The sequence below is a fragment of the Lytechinus variegatus genome, chromosome 3, assembly GCF_018143015.1.
Source record: "Lytechinus variegatus isolate NC3 chromosome 3, Lvar_3.0, whole genome shotgun sequence".
Classification (NCBI taxonomy): domain Eukaryota; kingdom Metazoa; phylum Echinodermata; class Echinoidea; order Temnopleuroida; family Toxopneustidae; genus Lytechinus; species Lytechinus variegatus.
Window position 1 is genome coordinate 16521574 of NC_054742.1, and position 15203 is coordinate 16536776.

General features: G+C 37.5%; 2 protein-coding genes across 4 annotated transcripts in view; one reads left to right on the plus strand and one right to left on the minus strand.

Annotated features, from left to right (window-relative positions):
* The window catches only part of LOC121410349, a 74738-nt gene that overhangs the window by 42268 nt on the left and 17267 nt on the right, over window positions 1-15203 (plus strand). For all 3 annotated transcript variants that reach the window (XM_041602375.1, XM_041602373.1, XM_041602374.1), the window contains 4 exons: window positions 601-697; window positions 12392-12579; window positions 13554-13691; window positions 14804-14956. In XM_041602375.1, coding sequence (XP_041458309.1) covers window positions 601-697; window positions 12392-12579; window positions 13554-13691; window positions 14804-14956 — 576 coding nt within the window. The remainder of the gene's footprint in view (window positions 1-600; window positions 698-12391; window positions 12580-13553; window positions 13692-14803; window positions 14957-15203) is intronic.
* On the minus strand, window positions 9745-12075 carry LOC121410351 (uncharacterized protein KIAA1958-like). Its single transcript, XM_041602378.1, has one exon. It carries the CDS (start codon window positions 11728-11730, stop codon window positions 10204-10206), a length of 1527 nt encoding a protein of 508 aa, XP_041458312.1. The 5' UTR covers window positions 11731-12075; the 3' UTR covers window positions 9745-10203.

A 15203-nucleotide genomic window follows, 5' to 3' on the forward strand; every position in this document is an offset into this window, starting at 1 on the left:
ATATAGTTTGATCTTGTATCAGTATTAATTCTTCTTTAGCAGATTTTGCAGACCTTTGCAGGGCATTACAATGCATGTTTTCTTTTGACAAGTTCTATTCTGCTAATTTGTATTTGAATATCATGATGAAACTGTAAAACTGCAATTGGTATTACTACCATGGTTCTAGCTATGCCGAGCGGCGCTGGGCGGAGCAACCTGACAATGCAGATGACACAATGCAAATTCTGCATGCATTATTTTTCCAATTAAACTCACCATCAAACTCGAGCAAAATTATTTTGTTTTAAAGCTCTGCCTCGCCTCTTCATATTTTACCCAACTCTAGATTGGTCCTAGCTAGAGCCCTGATTACTAGAAATAAAGTTAAAAAAAGGCTGGTTTGTTTCACAAAGATTTAAGTGTGACTTAAATCTCAAACTTAAATTCCCAGTTGGATGCAATTTAAAGGACATCACAGGATTGGTCAAATTGTGCTAAAAAGAGGAGGCATGATACTTTGTATTAATCAATAAGATTCTGTGTTACAAATCATGTTTACATCAGCACCAATATCAATATGAAAAATACATTTTTTCTACTATTTTTGCTCTTTTGTAGAACCTGTTCAGCCCCCTGAGATGGTATACTATCCCATGGCTAATGAGATAGGATTGGAAGGGGAACAGCTTAGTCTCAAATGCCTTGCTGTTGGAAGGTATGAATTACTGTAGTACATGTATGTTTGTCACATTGTGTTTTATGTGAACTTGACTTATTAATCTACTCAGGCTGTTTGACCACCCAAGAATTAAACTATAAGATAGGATTGTACATTTCAATCAAAATGAATTTATTATATATATCCATACTGCCATTATCCAGGCTCACATGCTGACAAAACATAAAAATCAATAAACTTGTATCAACAAGTTTTTGGAACAATCTGTCTTAAATTAATATAATCTAAATAAAGTATTGTGACCTGCTATTCCTATTCAAAGAGCATAAACTCTGTTTATGAAAACAATCATCTAGTATACCGACTTCATAATATGGAGAAGGTTCAGTTTCTCGAGTCTTCACTCATCACGTCAGACGTCGAATGCTTCAATGTCCAAGTTGATCATACGATGCTGAAGAAATGGATGAGCTGTGCGAACGGAAGACGATATGGGATGAACTTGCGAATGTGATGAACTTGCCAAACTAGAAGAAACCGGATAACCTAGATCTCGGGACTTTCCCGTGAATAACGTAGCAATCGTAGAACGTCGTAAGACGTGGATAAATCATCAATAAAAACGGCCGTCTGGAAGAGAACACGCAAGGATTAACAGCCTACAGTTCATATCATTTCTGTTGTTCAAATAGTTTAAAATAAAGTAAATGCTGAGTACATTCAAGCAGGTCATTAAACTTCTATACTTGCTTTTGAGTACCTAATAGCAGAGTCCTAACTTCGAACAAGTGAAATGTTTATTCTAATAAAGTGTCATATAAAAATCTCCACTCTCCTTAGTTAATCAGTGTTTAAACAAAACCTTCAACATTGTAATAACTACACCAATTGTCTTGATAAATGACAAAATAGCTTTAAGTTTCAAATATTGGATAGTTAAGCCACTTCCTAAAACAATCCTTCCATGACATGTGTAAGACATATAGATATATCATGAATTTCCTAATAAAGTGTATGACAAAGGTATATATATATAAATATCCAATATCTGTACATGTATGTCTTACATCTTGTCTTCGAATAGCACAATTATCCTTCGTCATGTTCAATTGTGATACCAATTAACATCAGTTTTTAACTATAATCATCAAAGCTTTACATAATGATATGGTAAAATAAAACATCAACTTACAGTCTGGACCTTGAATTCCAACCAGTGTACCAACCACTGCTGGCTTACATGCCACTCCAAATAGCAAAGGCGTGGCACCAAAGTGCTGGCTTTCCCAGCCAAGGAGCTGCTGAAAGGTGCTGCTGCACCCTATGCTTGCTTATCTGCAGTCTGCTCAACATTTGCTTGCATAGCCCTATGCAGTGCACACACACAATAGCTATCAAACACAGTGAGGGGTTGCCTACTCTAGCAGTTAGGTTTGGTCTATTGATAAACAAATTAAGGAGTTACTCAACCAAATAGGCTCTTCCACTGGCTAATAAAGGGGAGTTTAAATGAGCTTCTGACAATTACCCCCTATTTAAAAAAAATGTATCACATTTTGCAAAAACCCAAATATAAGAGCTTATTTCAACTCTAACACTAACTTCCTATCTTTGTTTCAATATCGTCAGTAATCAAATAAAACCGGACTCCTTTTTTGTATCAATTTTTTTCTCAAAGAAAATCATCGAAAATGCATATGTGCATATATATATATATAAATATCTATTCCTAACTAAACACATATACATATGTATTTAATATCTCTCATTGTTCAAGAACTTGTAATTGATATGATGTGTATATATTATGTATATTATGTATGATTATTTCCTGTAAGTGAACATTACATTTCAATACCTACTGAAGTTATGTTAATGGTATTGGTAGCAGATTTTGTTTTTTTTCTTTTTTTAAAGAGAAATTATCAAGTTAATTACGCTTGATTTATTATGCGGATATTTCTATTCCTAATCAGACAACAAAAAATAGTCTTTCTTTACCTACTAAATATCTCTTCATGGTATAAGACGATCTGTTTTTTTTTTCTTTGTCTTTAGCCTCAAACATTGGATCAAGAGAATGAAAAAAACAATAGCTCACTTTGGCTAGTCAAACATTAAATTAAATTAAACTCTACTCAAGAAATCGGCTCCGACATTGTCAGATCCGCGGATAGCTTCGATACGGAACCGAAATGGTTGTAGGGCTAGTGCCCATCTCATTACACGATTGTTAATGCATTTTGTGCGATTTAGGTAGAGGAGGGGTTGGTGATCAGTTTCGAGGGTAAATTCTTTACCTTCAAGGTAAACCTGGAACTGATTGATTCCCCAGACTAAGCCTAAACACTCGCGCTCAATCGTAGAGTACGCTTGTTCTCTTGTCAGGAGTTTACGACTTGCAAAGGCGACTGGGTGTTTATCACCATCATATTCCTGAAGGAGCACAGCTCCAATGCCTGTCGATGAGGCGTCGGTCCTGACAATGAACCTACGATGTATATCGGGGAGACACAGAATGGGTCGTTGGACAAGACTACTTTTCAAAGTCGTGAAGGCTTTCTCTTCACGTTCTGTCCACTGAACTTGGTTGGGTTCCCGATTTTTTGTCTTATCGGTCAACGGTGAGGCTATGGACGCGAAATGTGGAATAAAGCGTCTGTAGTAACTTGCCAGTCCAATAAACGCCCTGAGTTGCTTCTTGGTAGCTGGCCTGGTTGCATTCTTGATTTTCTCCACTTTGTCACTCATTGGCTGAATCTTACCATCTTGCAAGAGGTGGCCCAAGAACTCTACTTGTTGACAACCCAGTTGGCATTTACTGGGCCGAGCAGTCAGTCCTGCTGCTCGCAGTCTTCTCAGCAATTCTTGTAGAACAACAAGATGCTCTTCCCATGAAGGGGTGTGGATCAAGATGTCGTCTAAGTAGTTTGTTACATGTTTCATACCTGCAAGCAGTTTACGCATTACTCGGCTGAATGTCGCCGGCGCGTTAACTAGTCCAAACGGCATTACGCGGAAATGGTAAAGACCACTCGCAGTCTGAAACGCAGTCTTCTCTTTCGTCTCATCAGAAAGGGGAATTTGCCAGTATCCTTTACTAAGGTCTAGCTTCGAAAAGAAGTGGGACCCTGACAAACTAGAAAATATTTCTTCTGTATTCGGAAGGGGCTCAGCATCAAAAACAGTCACGCGGTTCAACCGCCTAAAGTCTATGCAAAAGCGATTACTTCCATCTGACTTCTTGACAATAACAATGGGGGATGAATATGGGGAATTAGACTTTTCTATTACCTCCATCTCTATCATCTTCTCAACTTCATCATCAATTACGCCACGGAGGGCATGAGGAACTGGATATGGCTTCTGTCGGACGGGATCGTCAGACGTTAGCCGAATCGAGTGTTCACCTAACCGAGTCTTACCAGGTAAATCAGTCATTACATCTCTATAACTACCAAGTATCCTCTTCAACTGACGCTGCTGACTAGTTTCTAAGTCAGGTCCTAACTTCACATCTTCAACAGTCTCTTTCGCTTCCAATCTTGGAACTTGTATCGTAATTGGGTTTGATGTTGGAGATGGATTGTCCTCGTCGTCTTCATCTTCATGGTCGACGATCGTGGCCTGGGCAATCACATCCAACAACCCAGCAACAGTAACATTGGGATCTGAAATACTACTATCACTATCAGAATTTGCCTTTGGTTTGTCAAACCTATCAATATATCTCCTTAAGAGGTTTGCATGGAATGTCTTGTGGTTTCCATTAACATCAAGACGATAATCATTATCGCCAAGTTTGTGTACAACCTTAAATGGACCTTTCCACTGGAGGAGCAACTTATTATGATCAGTGGGGAGGAGGATAAGTACCTTATCTCCAGGGTCAAATTTACGCTGCCTACTCCTAACATTGTAGTGCCTTTCACTTCTAGACGTTGCCTTACGAAGCTCATCATGAGCAGCTTCCAAAGTACTCTTCAATCTCTCTTTAAGATCGACTACGTATTGATAAGTAGTCTTCAACTCGGGATCATGAGTTTCATCACTCCATAAGTCTTTGAGTATTTCTAAGGGACCTCTAACCTGCCTACCATAGATCAATTCGAAAGGGGAATACCTAAGGGATGCCTGAGGGGCTGATCTATATGCAAACAACACTGGTCCTATGTACCTGTCCCAATCATTGGGTCGATCCGCACAAACTCTTTTCAAGATTTGCTTTAGGGTCTGGTTGAAACGCTCAACCAACCCATTACAAGAGGGGTGGTATGGTGTCGTCGTCAACTGTTTTATTGACAACAACCTACTCACCTCCTTCATCATGTCAGACGTGAACTGACTACCACGATCGGTAAGGATTTCCTGAGGAACTCCTACCCTACAAAACACTTCAACCATAGCCTCAGCTACAGTGGTTGTTTCGATATTTGGCAATGCGACTGCCTCTGGATAGCGAGACGCATAATCAACAATGGTCAGGATATACCTGTTCTTCTTTTTAGTCATTGGATGGATAGGGCCAACTATATCAATAGCCACTCTGAGAAATGGAATATCTATTACGGGCATTTTGCCAAGTGGCACTTTGGGAACTCTTCCCTTTGGTACTGTCCGCTGACAAATGTCACAAGAACGACAGAAACGAGTAACATCGGCATGAATGCCGGGCCAGAAGAAACAAGTTAAAATCTTCTCAGTGGTTTAGTGGTTAGGGCACCGGCGTTCAAAGCTGGGGGCCCGGGTTCGATTCCCAAATAGAATCATACCACTAGACTAGTGGAATGATTCTCGCTTGGCATGCGAGAGGTCCCGGGTTCGACTCCCGGACAAGCCCCCAAATTGTCACATTGTGTTTTATGTGAACTTGACTTATTAATCTACTCAGTGGTTTTGCCTATGCCTTGATGCCCACTCATTATTCCTTCATGAGCAAGTGACAACACAACTTTCCTAAAGACCTGAGGGACTACCAATTGTTTCACAGAATTACCTCTCTCATTCTTAGGCTGAAACATTCTGTACAACAGTCCATCTTCTATTACGAAATAAGTGTTCTTCCTATCCTCATCCGACAAACTAACTTGAGCGAGTTCTCTCGCTTTCCTTAAACTAGGATCTTTTGCAGTTTCTCTTCTAATTTCTTCAGGAGAAACATCTGGGATCTGAGATGGAACTTTCAAGGGCCGCTGGGGGCGTCGAGCTTCTCGACTCTGAGACCTTGTCTGCACAGCCAGGCCTACATTAGTACCATCATCACGCTTAACTTCAACTATCTCATCCTCAGAATTAGAGTTACCATTGGAACCTACCTTCCTAACATGACCTTGAGTACTATCATCATCATGAACTTCAACTATCTCATCCTCAGAATTAGAGTTACCATTGGAATCTACCTTCCTAACATGACCTTGAGTACTATCATCATCATGAACTTCAACTCTCTCATCCTCAGAATTAGAGTTACCATTGGAATCTACCTTCCTAACATTACCTTGAGTAATATCATCACCCTGAACTACCTTTTTCCAATCTGGATGGGGATTACTCACGGAATGGACACCTTCAATGTCCCCTATTATAACATCAAAAACTGGTGTCTCTATACACAGTACTTCTATTGTACCTACAAACAAAGGGGAGCTAATATGAACATTAGCGGTAGGAAACCTACGCAGAGTCTGATCTATCAAAACACATTGTCTATATTTACCAGTAAATTGATCTGACCTCACAAGACTTTTCTTAACCGCAACACCAGAACATCCTGAATCATAAAGGACATCAACCTTGTGTGATCCAATCCTACCTTCAACAACAGTCAACTTACCACGCCAACGACGCTGACATGCAGCACACATCATTGGTGATTTTCGTAAGGTATTTCTAGTAACTATCTCTGACTTATCTTTCTCACTAACTAAAGACATTAACAAAAGTCCAAGTGTCTCACTTCCTTCCATATCTGGACTAACAAGCGAACAAGTTGCACAAGAATCTGACCTACTATCAACTGTTACTTTACTATTTGTTTCATACTGAGTTGATTCTCTTTTCTGATTTTGGTTTCTACCTTTTGAATGATCAGTACTACTAATTAGACTTGCACCTTGTAATTTGGAGTTACACTTAGCTGCTAAATGCCCCATCTTGTTACAAATGAAACACGGACCAATTCTTTTCCGTTCAGGAGGTGAATTTCTTAAGTTCCCCGGACTTGTTTTAGCTTCACTGTCTGACTGAGGGTACCTACTACCTTGTGGCTTTCCCTTCCTATCGTTCTTATTTTTTCTGGTAATTCCAAAGTGACCACCATGGGCCTCTACATACGTGTCTGCTAGACTAGTCATCTCTGAAATATTCTTAGGTTTCCTTTCCTTCAGAAAAAGACCTAGAGAGGTTCCACCTCTTTCAACCAACTGTTGCTTGAGCAACATTTCTACTACACCATCAAATGTACGTTGCGTACCTGAGAGATCAATCCAACGACTCAAATAATGTTCTAACCTAACAACAAATTGACTGGGGGTCTCCCCAGACTGTGGATTGGAATACCTGAACTTTTGACGAAAATCGTCGCAAGTAAGTTCAAACCTTAACAACAATGCTTCCTTAAGGGCATCATAATCTTCAGCTTTATCTGCTGAAAGTCTTGAATACACATCGAGTGCCTTACCTTGCAAAAGTGCACTTAAACTAATGGCCCAACTACTTCTTGGCCATGACTGAACTTCCGCATACTTCTCAAACCTTTTGAGATATGCGTCCATATTATCTTTTCCTTCAACAAAGTGAGGGAGTTTAGGGGTTGGTACCAAACTACGACCGTTTCCATTACCATTATCAATCATACTATCAGACCTACTCTGACTCTGAACACGAGCCAATTCAAGTTTCATCTCCAGAATTTTTTCTTCCTCTTTCCTAACTTCTCTATTAGCCCTACGTTCCTCTCGCTCTAATTGTTCCCTTTCTCCTACAAATGAAAGAAGCTCAGGCCCTGACAGACCTAATTCCTTACCAATCTCAAACCACTTAGTACTCATGTTTAAATCTGTGAACTACCACTACCTAAGTCAAAAAACTATTAAGTAACTAATACTATATCAACTATTTCTCAAAGGGGGTGTTTGATAACTTGTGTGGCACAAATAAATTTTCATGCATATTCAATTTCGCAACTCACCGACAATCCAAAATAAACCTTTACTCGCACTTGACCTTGCTGCGCATGCTCGTTGCTAGCAGGAGTGTTGGTGCACTGGATGGTCCTTGGCCCACTGACACAAAGAACTTGCAGGATTTCGGCTAAATTCTGAAAATTGAACAAGAAATTTCTCATAAGTACATATCACAAACTCTGCGAGAGGTCCTGTCATCGACAAATGAAATCTTATATTTGTTGACCAAACTAGATAAAGACAAAAGAAAATCCTAGATTATCTTCATCATTACGTTATACAAAACTAACAATCAAATCCTATACCAATTAATTCAACCAACAGGGTATGTTATGGCCTAAACCTACTCGGACAAGCCCCCAAATTGTCACATTGTGTTTTATGTGAACTTGACTTATTAATCTACTCAGGCTGTTTGACCACCCAAGAATTAAACTATAAGATAGGATTGTACATTTCAATCAAAATGAATTTATTATATATATCCATACTGCCATTATCCAGGCTCACATGCTGACAAAACATAAAAATCAATAAACTTGTATCAACAAGTTTTTGGAACAATCTGTCTTAAATTAATATAATCTAAATAAAGTATTGTGACCTGCTATTCCTATTCAAAGAGCATAAACTCTGTTTATGAAAACAATCATCTAGTATACCGACTTCATAATATGGAGAAAGTTCAGTTTCTCGAGTCTTCACTCATCACGTCAGACGTCGAATGCTTCAATGTCCAAGTTGATCATACGATGCTGAAGAAATGGATGAGCTGTGCGAACGGAAGACGATATGGGATGAACTTGCGAATGTGATGAACTTGCCAAACTAGAAGAAACCGGATAACCTAGATCTCGGGACTTTCCCGTGAATAACGTAGCAATCGTAGAACGTCGTAAGACGTGGATAAATCATCAATAAAAACGGCCGTCTGGAAGAGAACACGCAAGGATTAACAGCCTACAGTTCATATCATTTCTGTTGTTCAAATAGTTTAAAATAAAGTAAATGCTGAGTACATTCAAGCAGGTCATTAAACTTCTATACTTGCTTTTGAGTACATAATAGCAGAGTCCTAACTTTGAACAAGTGAAATGTTTATTCTAATAAAGTGTCATATAAAAATCTCCACTCTCCTTAGTTAATCAGTGTTTAAACAAAACCTTCAACATTGTAATAACTACACCAATTGTCTTGATAAATGACAAAATAGCTTTAAGTTTCAAATATTGGATAGTTAAGCCACTTCCTAAAACAATCCTTCCATGACATGTGTAAGACATATAGATATATCATGAATTTCCTAATAAAGTGTATGACCAAGGTATATATATATAAATATCCAATATCTGTATATGTATGTCTTACATCTTGTCTTTGAATAGCACAATTATCCTTCGTCATGTTCAATTGTGATACCAATTAACATCAGTTTTTAACTATAATCATCAAAGCTTTACATAATGATATGGTAAAATAAAACATCAACTTACAGTCTGGACCTTGAATTCCAACCAGTGTACCAACCACTGCTGGCTTACATGCCACTCCAAATAGCAAAGGCGTGGCACCAAAGTGCTGGCTTTCCCAGCCAAGGAGCTGCTGAAAGGTGCTGCTGCACCCTATGCTTGCTTATCTGCAGTCTGCTCAACATTTGCTTGCATAGCCCTATGCAGTGCACACACACAATAGCTATCAAACACAGTGAGGGGTTGCCTACTCTAGCAGTTAGGTTTGGTCTATTGATAAACAAATTAAGGAGTTACTCAACCAAATAGGCTCTTCCACTGGCTAATAAAGGGGAGTTTAAATGAGCTTCTGACAATGTTATTTGCTGTATTACATGTATTATCTCATCAATTTATGTCCCTCAGATCAAATGAATAATAAAGCAATATTGACTGGCCTGGGGGCGATACGACATATATCGCCCAAACTAGATTTATATCACCCGAGTCGAAGACGAGGGTGATATAAATCTAGTGAGGGCGATATATGTCCTTTCGCCCCCAGGCCAGTCAATATTGCTATTATTAACCAAATCAGACATCTAGAGCTTGTACGCGGAATTTTGAAATTCAAAGTAAATTTAGTAAAACTCACCATTATTGAAGATTGCAGTCTTGAGAAGTAACCACACTACTGTAATCCAATTGAAAATTGATATCCTGCCAATTCAAATTTCAAACTCCAATCGATATCAAAAGTCATGAAGGAAAATTTCTTCAACGATGAGAAATGCAACGTAAAATACTGCTTAAAGTTTGAACTTCAGATAACAATTAGTAACATGGGTTTCGCAAAAGTCTAACAATTAAAATCAACAGGTCTATTTACAGTGTCCTATTTTTCACGAGACTAGTTGTTGTAATAGTTTATAGTCACCGTGCAATTTTGGAGCAGAAATGGAGTTTGCTGAACTTGCATCCTTTGACTATGAGTGTTAGTTGTAGTGGTGCTTCTGTTTGTGATGTTTCTGGCTGAAGAAGCATTTGAAGCAGGAGCTGTGTTCATATCCAACGGTTGCAAAACATCCTGTATGTTGCGTACCTGCACTTCTTCAGTGACTTCTACTTCTGAGTGAACAGAATAAACAGATAGCTGCGAATTGGGTAATATTAGATCTACCTCATCAAAGTTGAAGTCTAAATCAAAGTTTAGGCCGAGATCATTGTCCATTTCATTCACTGCTTGATGGATTACGCTTGGCTGACCTGCATCCTGAACTCTATCAACACGATCACAATTTTCATGCGAGGTTTTGTTTGATGTGTTCAGACTCACAGATGGTGCAGCTTGAGGCTGAGCTTCACGTACTCCAATGGCACGAGATAATGCATCTGACATGTTCATCTTTTGGTTTCCAGACACACGGCCAGTGTAACTTGCAAGGCTAGATTGATTGTTGTGGCCACTAACTTGACAAATTTCTCTGTCTTCAAACCCTTCCTTGTCAAGTATTCTAATGCTTGTTGTTCTTACACAGTGATTAGTGTACTTCTTTGACAGTTTTGCTTTTTGTGATAAGCTCTTCATCATATTACCAAGAGTGTTCTTCCCCATTGGTGTTTTGGTGTACCATGGGCCCGATTTAGGACGCATTTGCTTGGGCGTTTGGAACAGATATTCACAATCATCATTCAATTTAGACATGTATGTCTTAAATGACGCGACTGGGCAACGTGGATCACCTGGAGTAGCATACATGCGAGCACCATCTACTCTGGAACTTTGATTATCCTCTCTAGTTTTTTTAGTTAGTTCATCTACAGTTTGGGTAACGTACTCACGTTCATTTGCATCTTTTTTCAGTTGAAAATGAGCCTTTTTCAAGGTTCTTAAGTTCTCTCTACCTCTGCGACAAAAGTAGAGACTTAACTCGAACCAAACCTTCTCACTAAGTGTTACAGGTGTTTCATCCTCTTTGAAGTAACTGTACAACTTTTGAATATCTTCACTTTCGATCTCATCATGATGAACGGTGTCACCTTTCCCAAGTTTTTTCAACTCCACCAGCGCTGCTTTGAACGCAACATTAGCCTTGGTAAATTCTGGATCCTTTACAATATCAATTACATCTGAACGCACAGATTTAAGGTGCCTATTCAAGCCAGATTTCAGAGAATTTAACGATGCTGTTTTGTAATGTGATCCGTCCGATTTACGTAATTCCACATAGAACTTACTCAGAATTGGAGCAAGTGTGCTCTTGTCCACCGTCTCCAAATCAATATCGATGCATTTCTCAAACAGATACTCCTTGAAAATTGTGATCGCTTGCTTCGTAGCTCTCTTAGTGCTGTCTGCATCCTTATTTCCAAGAATTTTACTAAATTCTTCTTCGTCGAAGCTTGCGAAACGCTTTGGTTTCGTGGAGGCAGCCATATTGAGATTGCGAAATACTCTGTTTACGAATACAACGCCAGCTACGCCCGGCCCGCGCCCGCTGCTCAAAATTCTTTTACGTACAAAACCTATGCACAAGCAAGAATCGCCTGCGGCGGGATTCGGGTAACAAAAATTCGGAGAAAATTTAAGAATGCCCGGATGTTAGCGCTGCCTTTTGTTGCCCGCTACATTTCCACGCATTTTCTCATTGACTTTCTTGAGCGGGCAATAAATTGGGCCCGTGGAAAACAATTGGAATTTTATTGACCGGCCATTCGATCCCAGTCTTAGGCAGGCAACAATGTTTCAAAGTTGCCCTGCTCAGATGTCTGATACGGTTAATAATAACTTCTAGTACTATATTACTTCCTCTCTCTTCTTTGATATTTATTTTTTTGTTATTTCTCTTGTGTCTATATTTTCTAATTTGTTTTGCTGTGTAGGTATAATACAATATTTAATTCATTTGAAGTTTAAATCATACCTTTGATAAAAATTGTGGTATATCTGCTTCTATTAGATTCAGAGTTATATTACCATTGTTTTTGTATTTGTTCTGGTGCAAAATATGATAATGATAAGATGTATTGAAAAAAAATTTTTTGATATGAATACCATTGAGAATATGTTTCAATAAAAATAATATGTCAAAATTCAGCCCTGTTCCACAGATATGGTGGGAGAGAGATGATGCTGAACTGCCCCATAATCGATCTTCTCATACAAGCTTTGGTCAAGAGCTAATTATATCATCATTGAAGCTTGAAGATGCTGGTGTGTACCGTTGTATTGCCGATAATGGTGCTGGAAATAGAGCAGAATCATTGGTAACTTTATCTGTCAAAGGTGCGCATTAGATTAAATATTCATATTTTCTCTACTTACTGTTCTTCATTCAAAACTAAAGTTTGTACTGAAATCAAAAGCAATTTACAGGGCTCTTTTGCAATTTAACAAAGGCTATATTTTTTATATGTTGGGGCTGAATAACCATCTTCTTTTTGCTGGTATGCGTAGATAGGAACTGAGAAATTCATATCTTATTCATTAGCAGAGCTGCCAAGTAGTACTGATTTTCCGTATTTAGTACTGAAAATAGAGAAGAATACTGATGGTTTCATGCAAAATACTGATTTCTCAAGCTTCAGTTTATGTGTTGTCCTATGGTATTCCTGTGAAAATACTAATTTCCTCACCAAAATACTGATTTTCAGCCTTGAAAATTCTGAAATGTTCTTGTTCAGGTTGGCAGCTCTGCATAGTAGATTCAAGAGTAGTATGAAAATGCTTTATTCTTGACTTAAATTATTATCAGAAAGATATATCATTTGAAGAAAGGCTCTTTCATAGAATGAGACCATTTCATAAAGACTTTATTATGACTTTGCTATTATTATAACTACCATAAAGACCTTGTCATAATTTACTGCTGAGCCGTATTACCATGGTAGTTGCTATAACAACAAAGTTACAATTCTTGGAACTCTTAATGAAAAGGGATCCTGGTTTGTACCTTATTTGATGGTAATGAACTTAGCCATACACCACCTATACTTAATTAAAGAACTAGTTTTGATTCTACTGCATTATTTTCATTTATTTTTAAATAAAATAAATAGTAAAAAATTCTATGATGTACGTGATATGTATTCTGAATGAATTTCTTTTATTATTCTATGTAATTAATTTTCATTTATTTTTAAGTAAAATGAATAGTAAAAAAATCCTATGATATACGTAATATATATTCTGAATGAATTTCTTGTATTGTTTAATGTAATAAACACAGTAAGCATGTATTTGTTATCTATACAATATAGCTGCCCCATATTGGGAGTTAGAGCCAATGAGCCTGACTGTACCTGTTGGTTCACCTGTCTCATTCACCTGTACTGCAAGAGGAGATCCTATTCCATCAATCACATGGTTAATTAATAATCAACATGCTGAAGAAGTCAGTAAGTGACTTATAATACTTTATTTGAACTGTATTTGATGCAATATTTTTGAAGGGTACTTCAAAAATTAAAACAAAAAATTAATTATCCAACATTATCAAAGGCTTGGAAGTATTATGATGATCTCCTTTAAATCATCTTATGCATTTTTTTTTCTCCATAAAAATTCAGATTATGGAGTCTCCTGGGGCCCGTCACAGAAAGAATTGCATTTAAATACAGCTAAAGAAATCAAGCACAAGTTCTTAAAGGTCAAGTCCACCCCAGAAAAATGTTGATTTTAATCAATAGAGAAAAATCAGACAAGCACAATACTGAAAATTTCATAAAAATCGGATGTAAAATAAGAAAGTTATGACATTTCAAAGTTTCGCTTGTTTTTTAACAAAATAGTTATATAAACGAGCCAGTTAAATCCAAATGAGAGAGTCGATGATGTCACTCACTATTTCTTTTGTTTTTTATTGTTTGAATTATACAATATTTTAATTTTTACGAATTTGACGATTAGGACCTCCTTGCCTGAAGCACAAAATGTTAAAATAATGGAATTCCATGTGTTCAGGGAGGAATGAAACTTCATTTCACATGGCAATGACGAGAAAATAAAAATATTTCAGATTTCATATAATAAAATACAAAAGAAATAGTGAGTGAGTGATGTCATCAACTCTCTCATTTGGATGTAAATGGCTCGTTCATATAACTATTTTGTTGAAAATGAGCGAAACTTTAAAATGCCATGACTTTCTTATTTTACATCCAATTTTGTTGAAATTTTCAGTGTTATGCTTGTTGAATTTTTCTCTTTTCATTCAAATCAAGTTTTTGTTGGGGTGGACTTGTCCTTTAATTGGTTCAAAATTGAGTTGCTTTTGATTTTGGGACTTGCATTTGGTTGGAACTCTCGCCGCAATGGCCCCCTGATCTTATTTGTCAACTTAAAGAATATGTACTTTGGGGGGTTTTGTTGTTTTACTGAAAATGAAAATGGTATTACTAGATGTTGCTTTGAGCTGTTAGTCCATTGTACTTCTTAATAGAACATTGATTTGGGGAAAAAACATGATACAAGTTGAAGTCTTTCTTTTCTATTTCTTTGCACATCATAGGTGATGCATTAAAACTTGACTTGGTTGCAGAGCCAGGACATGGTATGTTGAGAGTGAATAAAACAACAGATGTTGATAGTTCATCAGCAGTACAATGTATAGCAAGTAATACATATGGTACCATTATTAGCAATGCACATCTAACAGTACTAGGTAAGTCTATAATCTCTCTTATGTAAAAACTTCATGATCTTGACCTTCAGATTTGCTCTGGCATGTAATGTTATTCTAGTTATGTGGACTTGGGATAAGTCGACAATTTTTGTTTTCTTTCTTTATATAATTGTTCATTCAGCATGATTATTCTGTATGACTTTTAAGTGGAAGATTTAATATAACTACTTGTGTGATGTATTGAAGAAATTAATAGAATAAAGATGGGAGTGCATTCAACAATTTG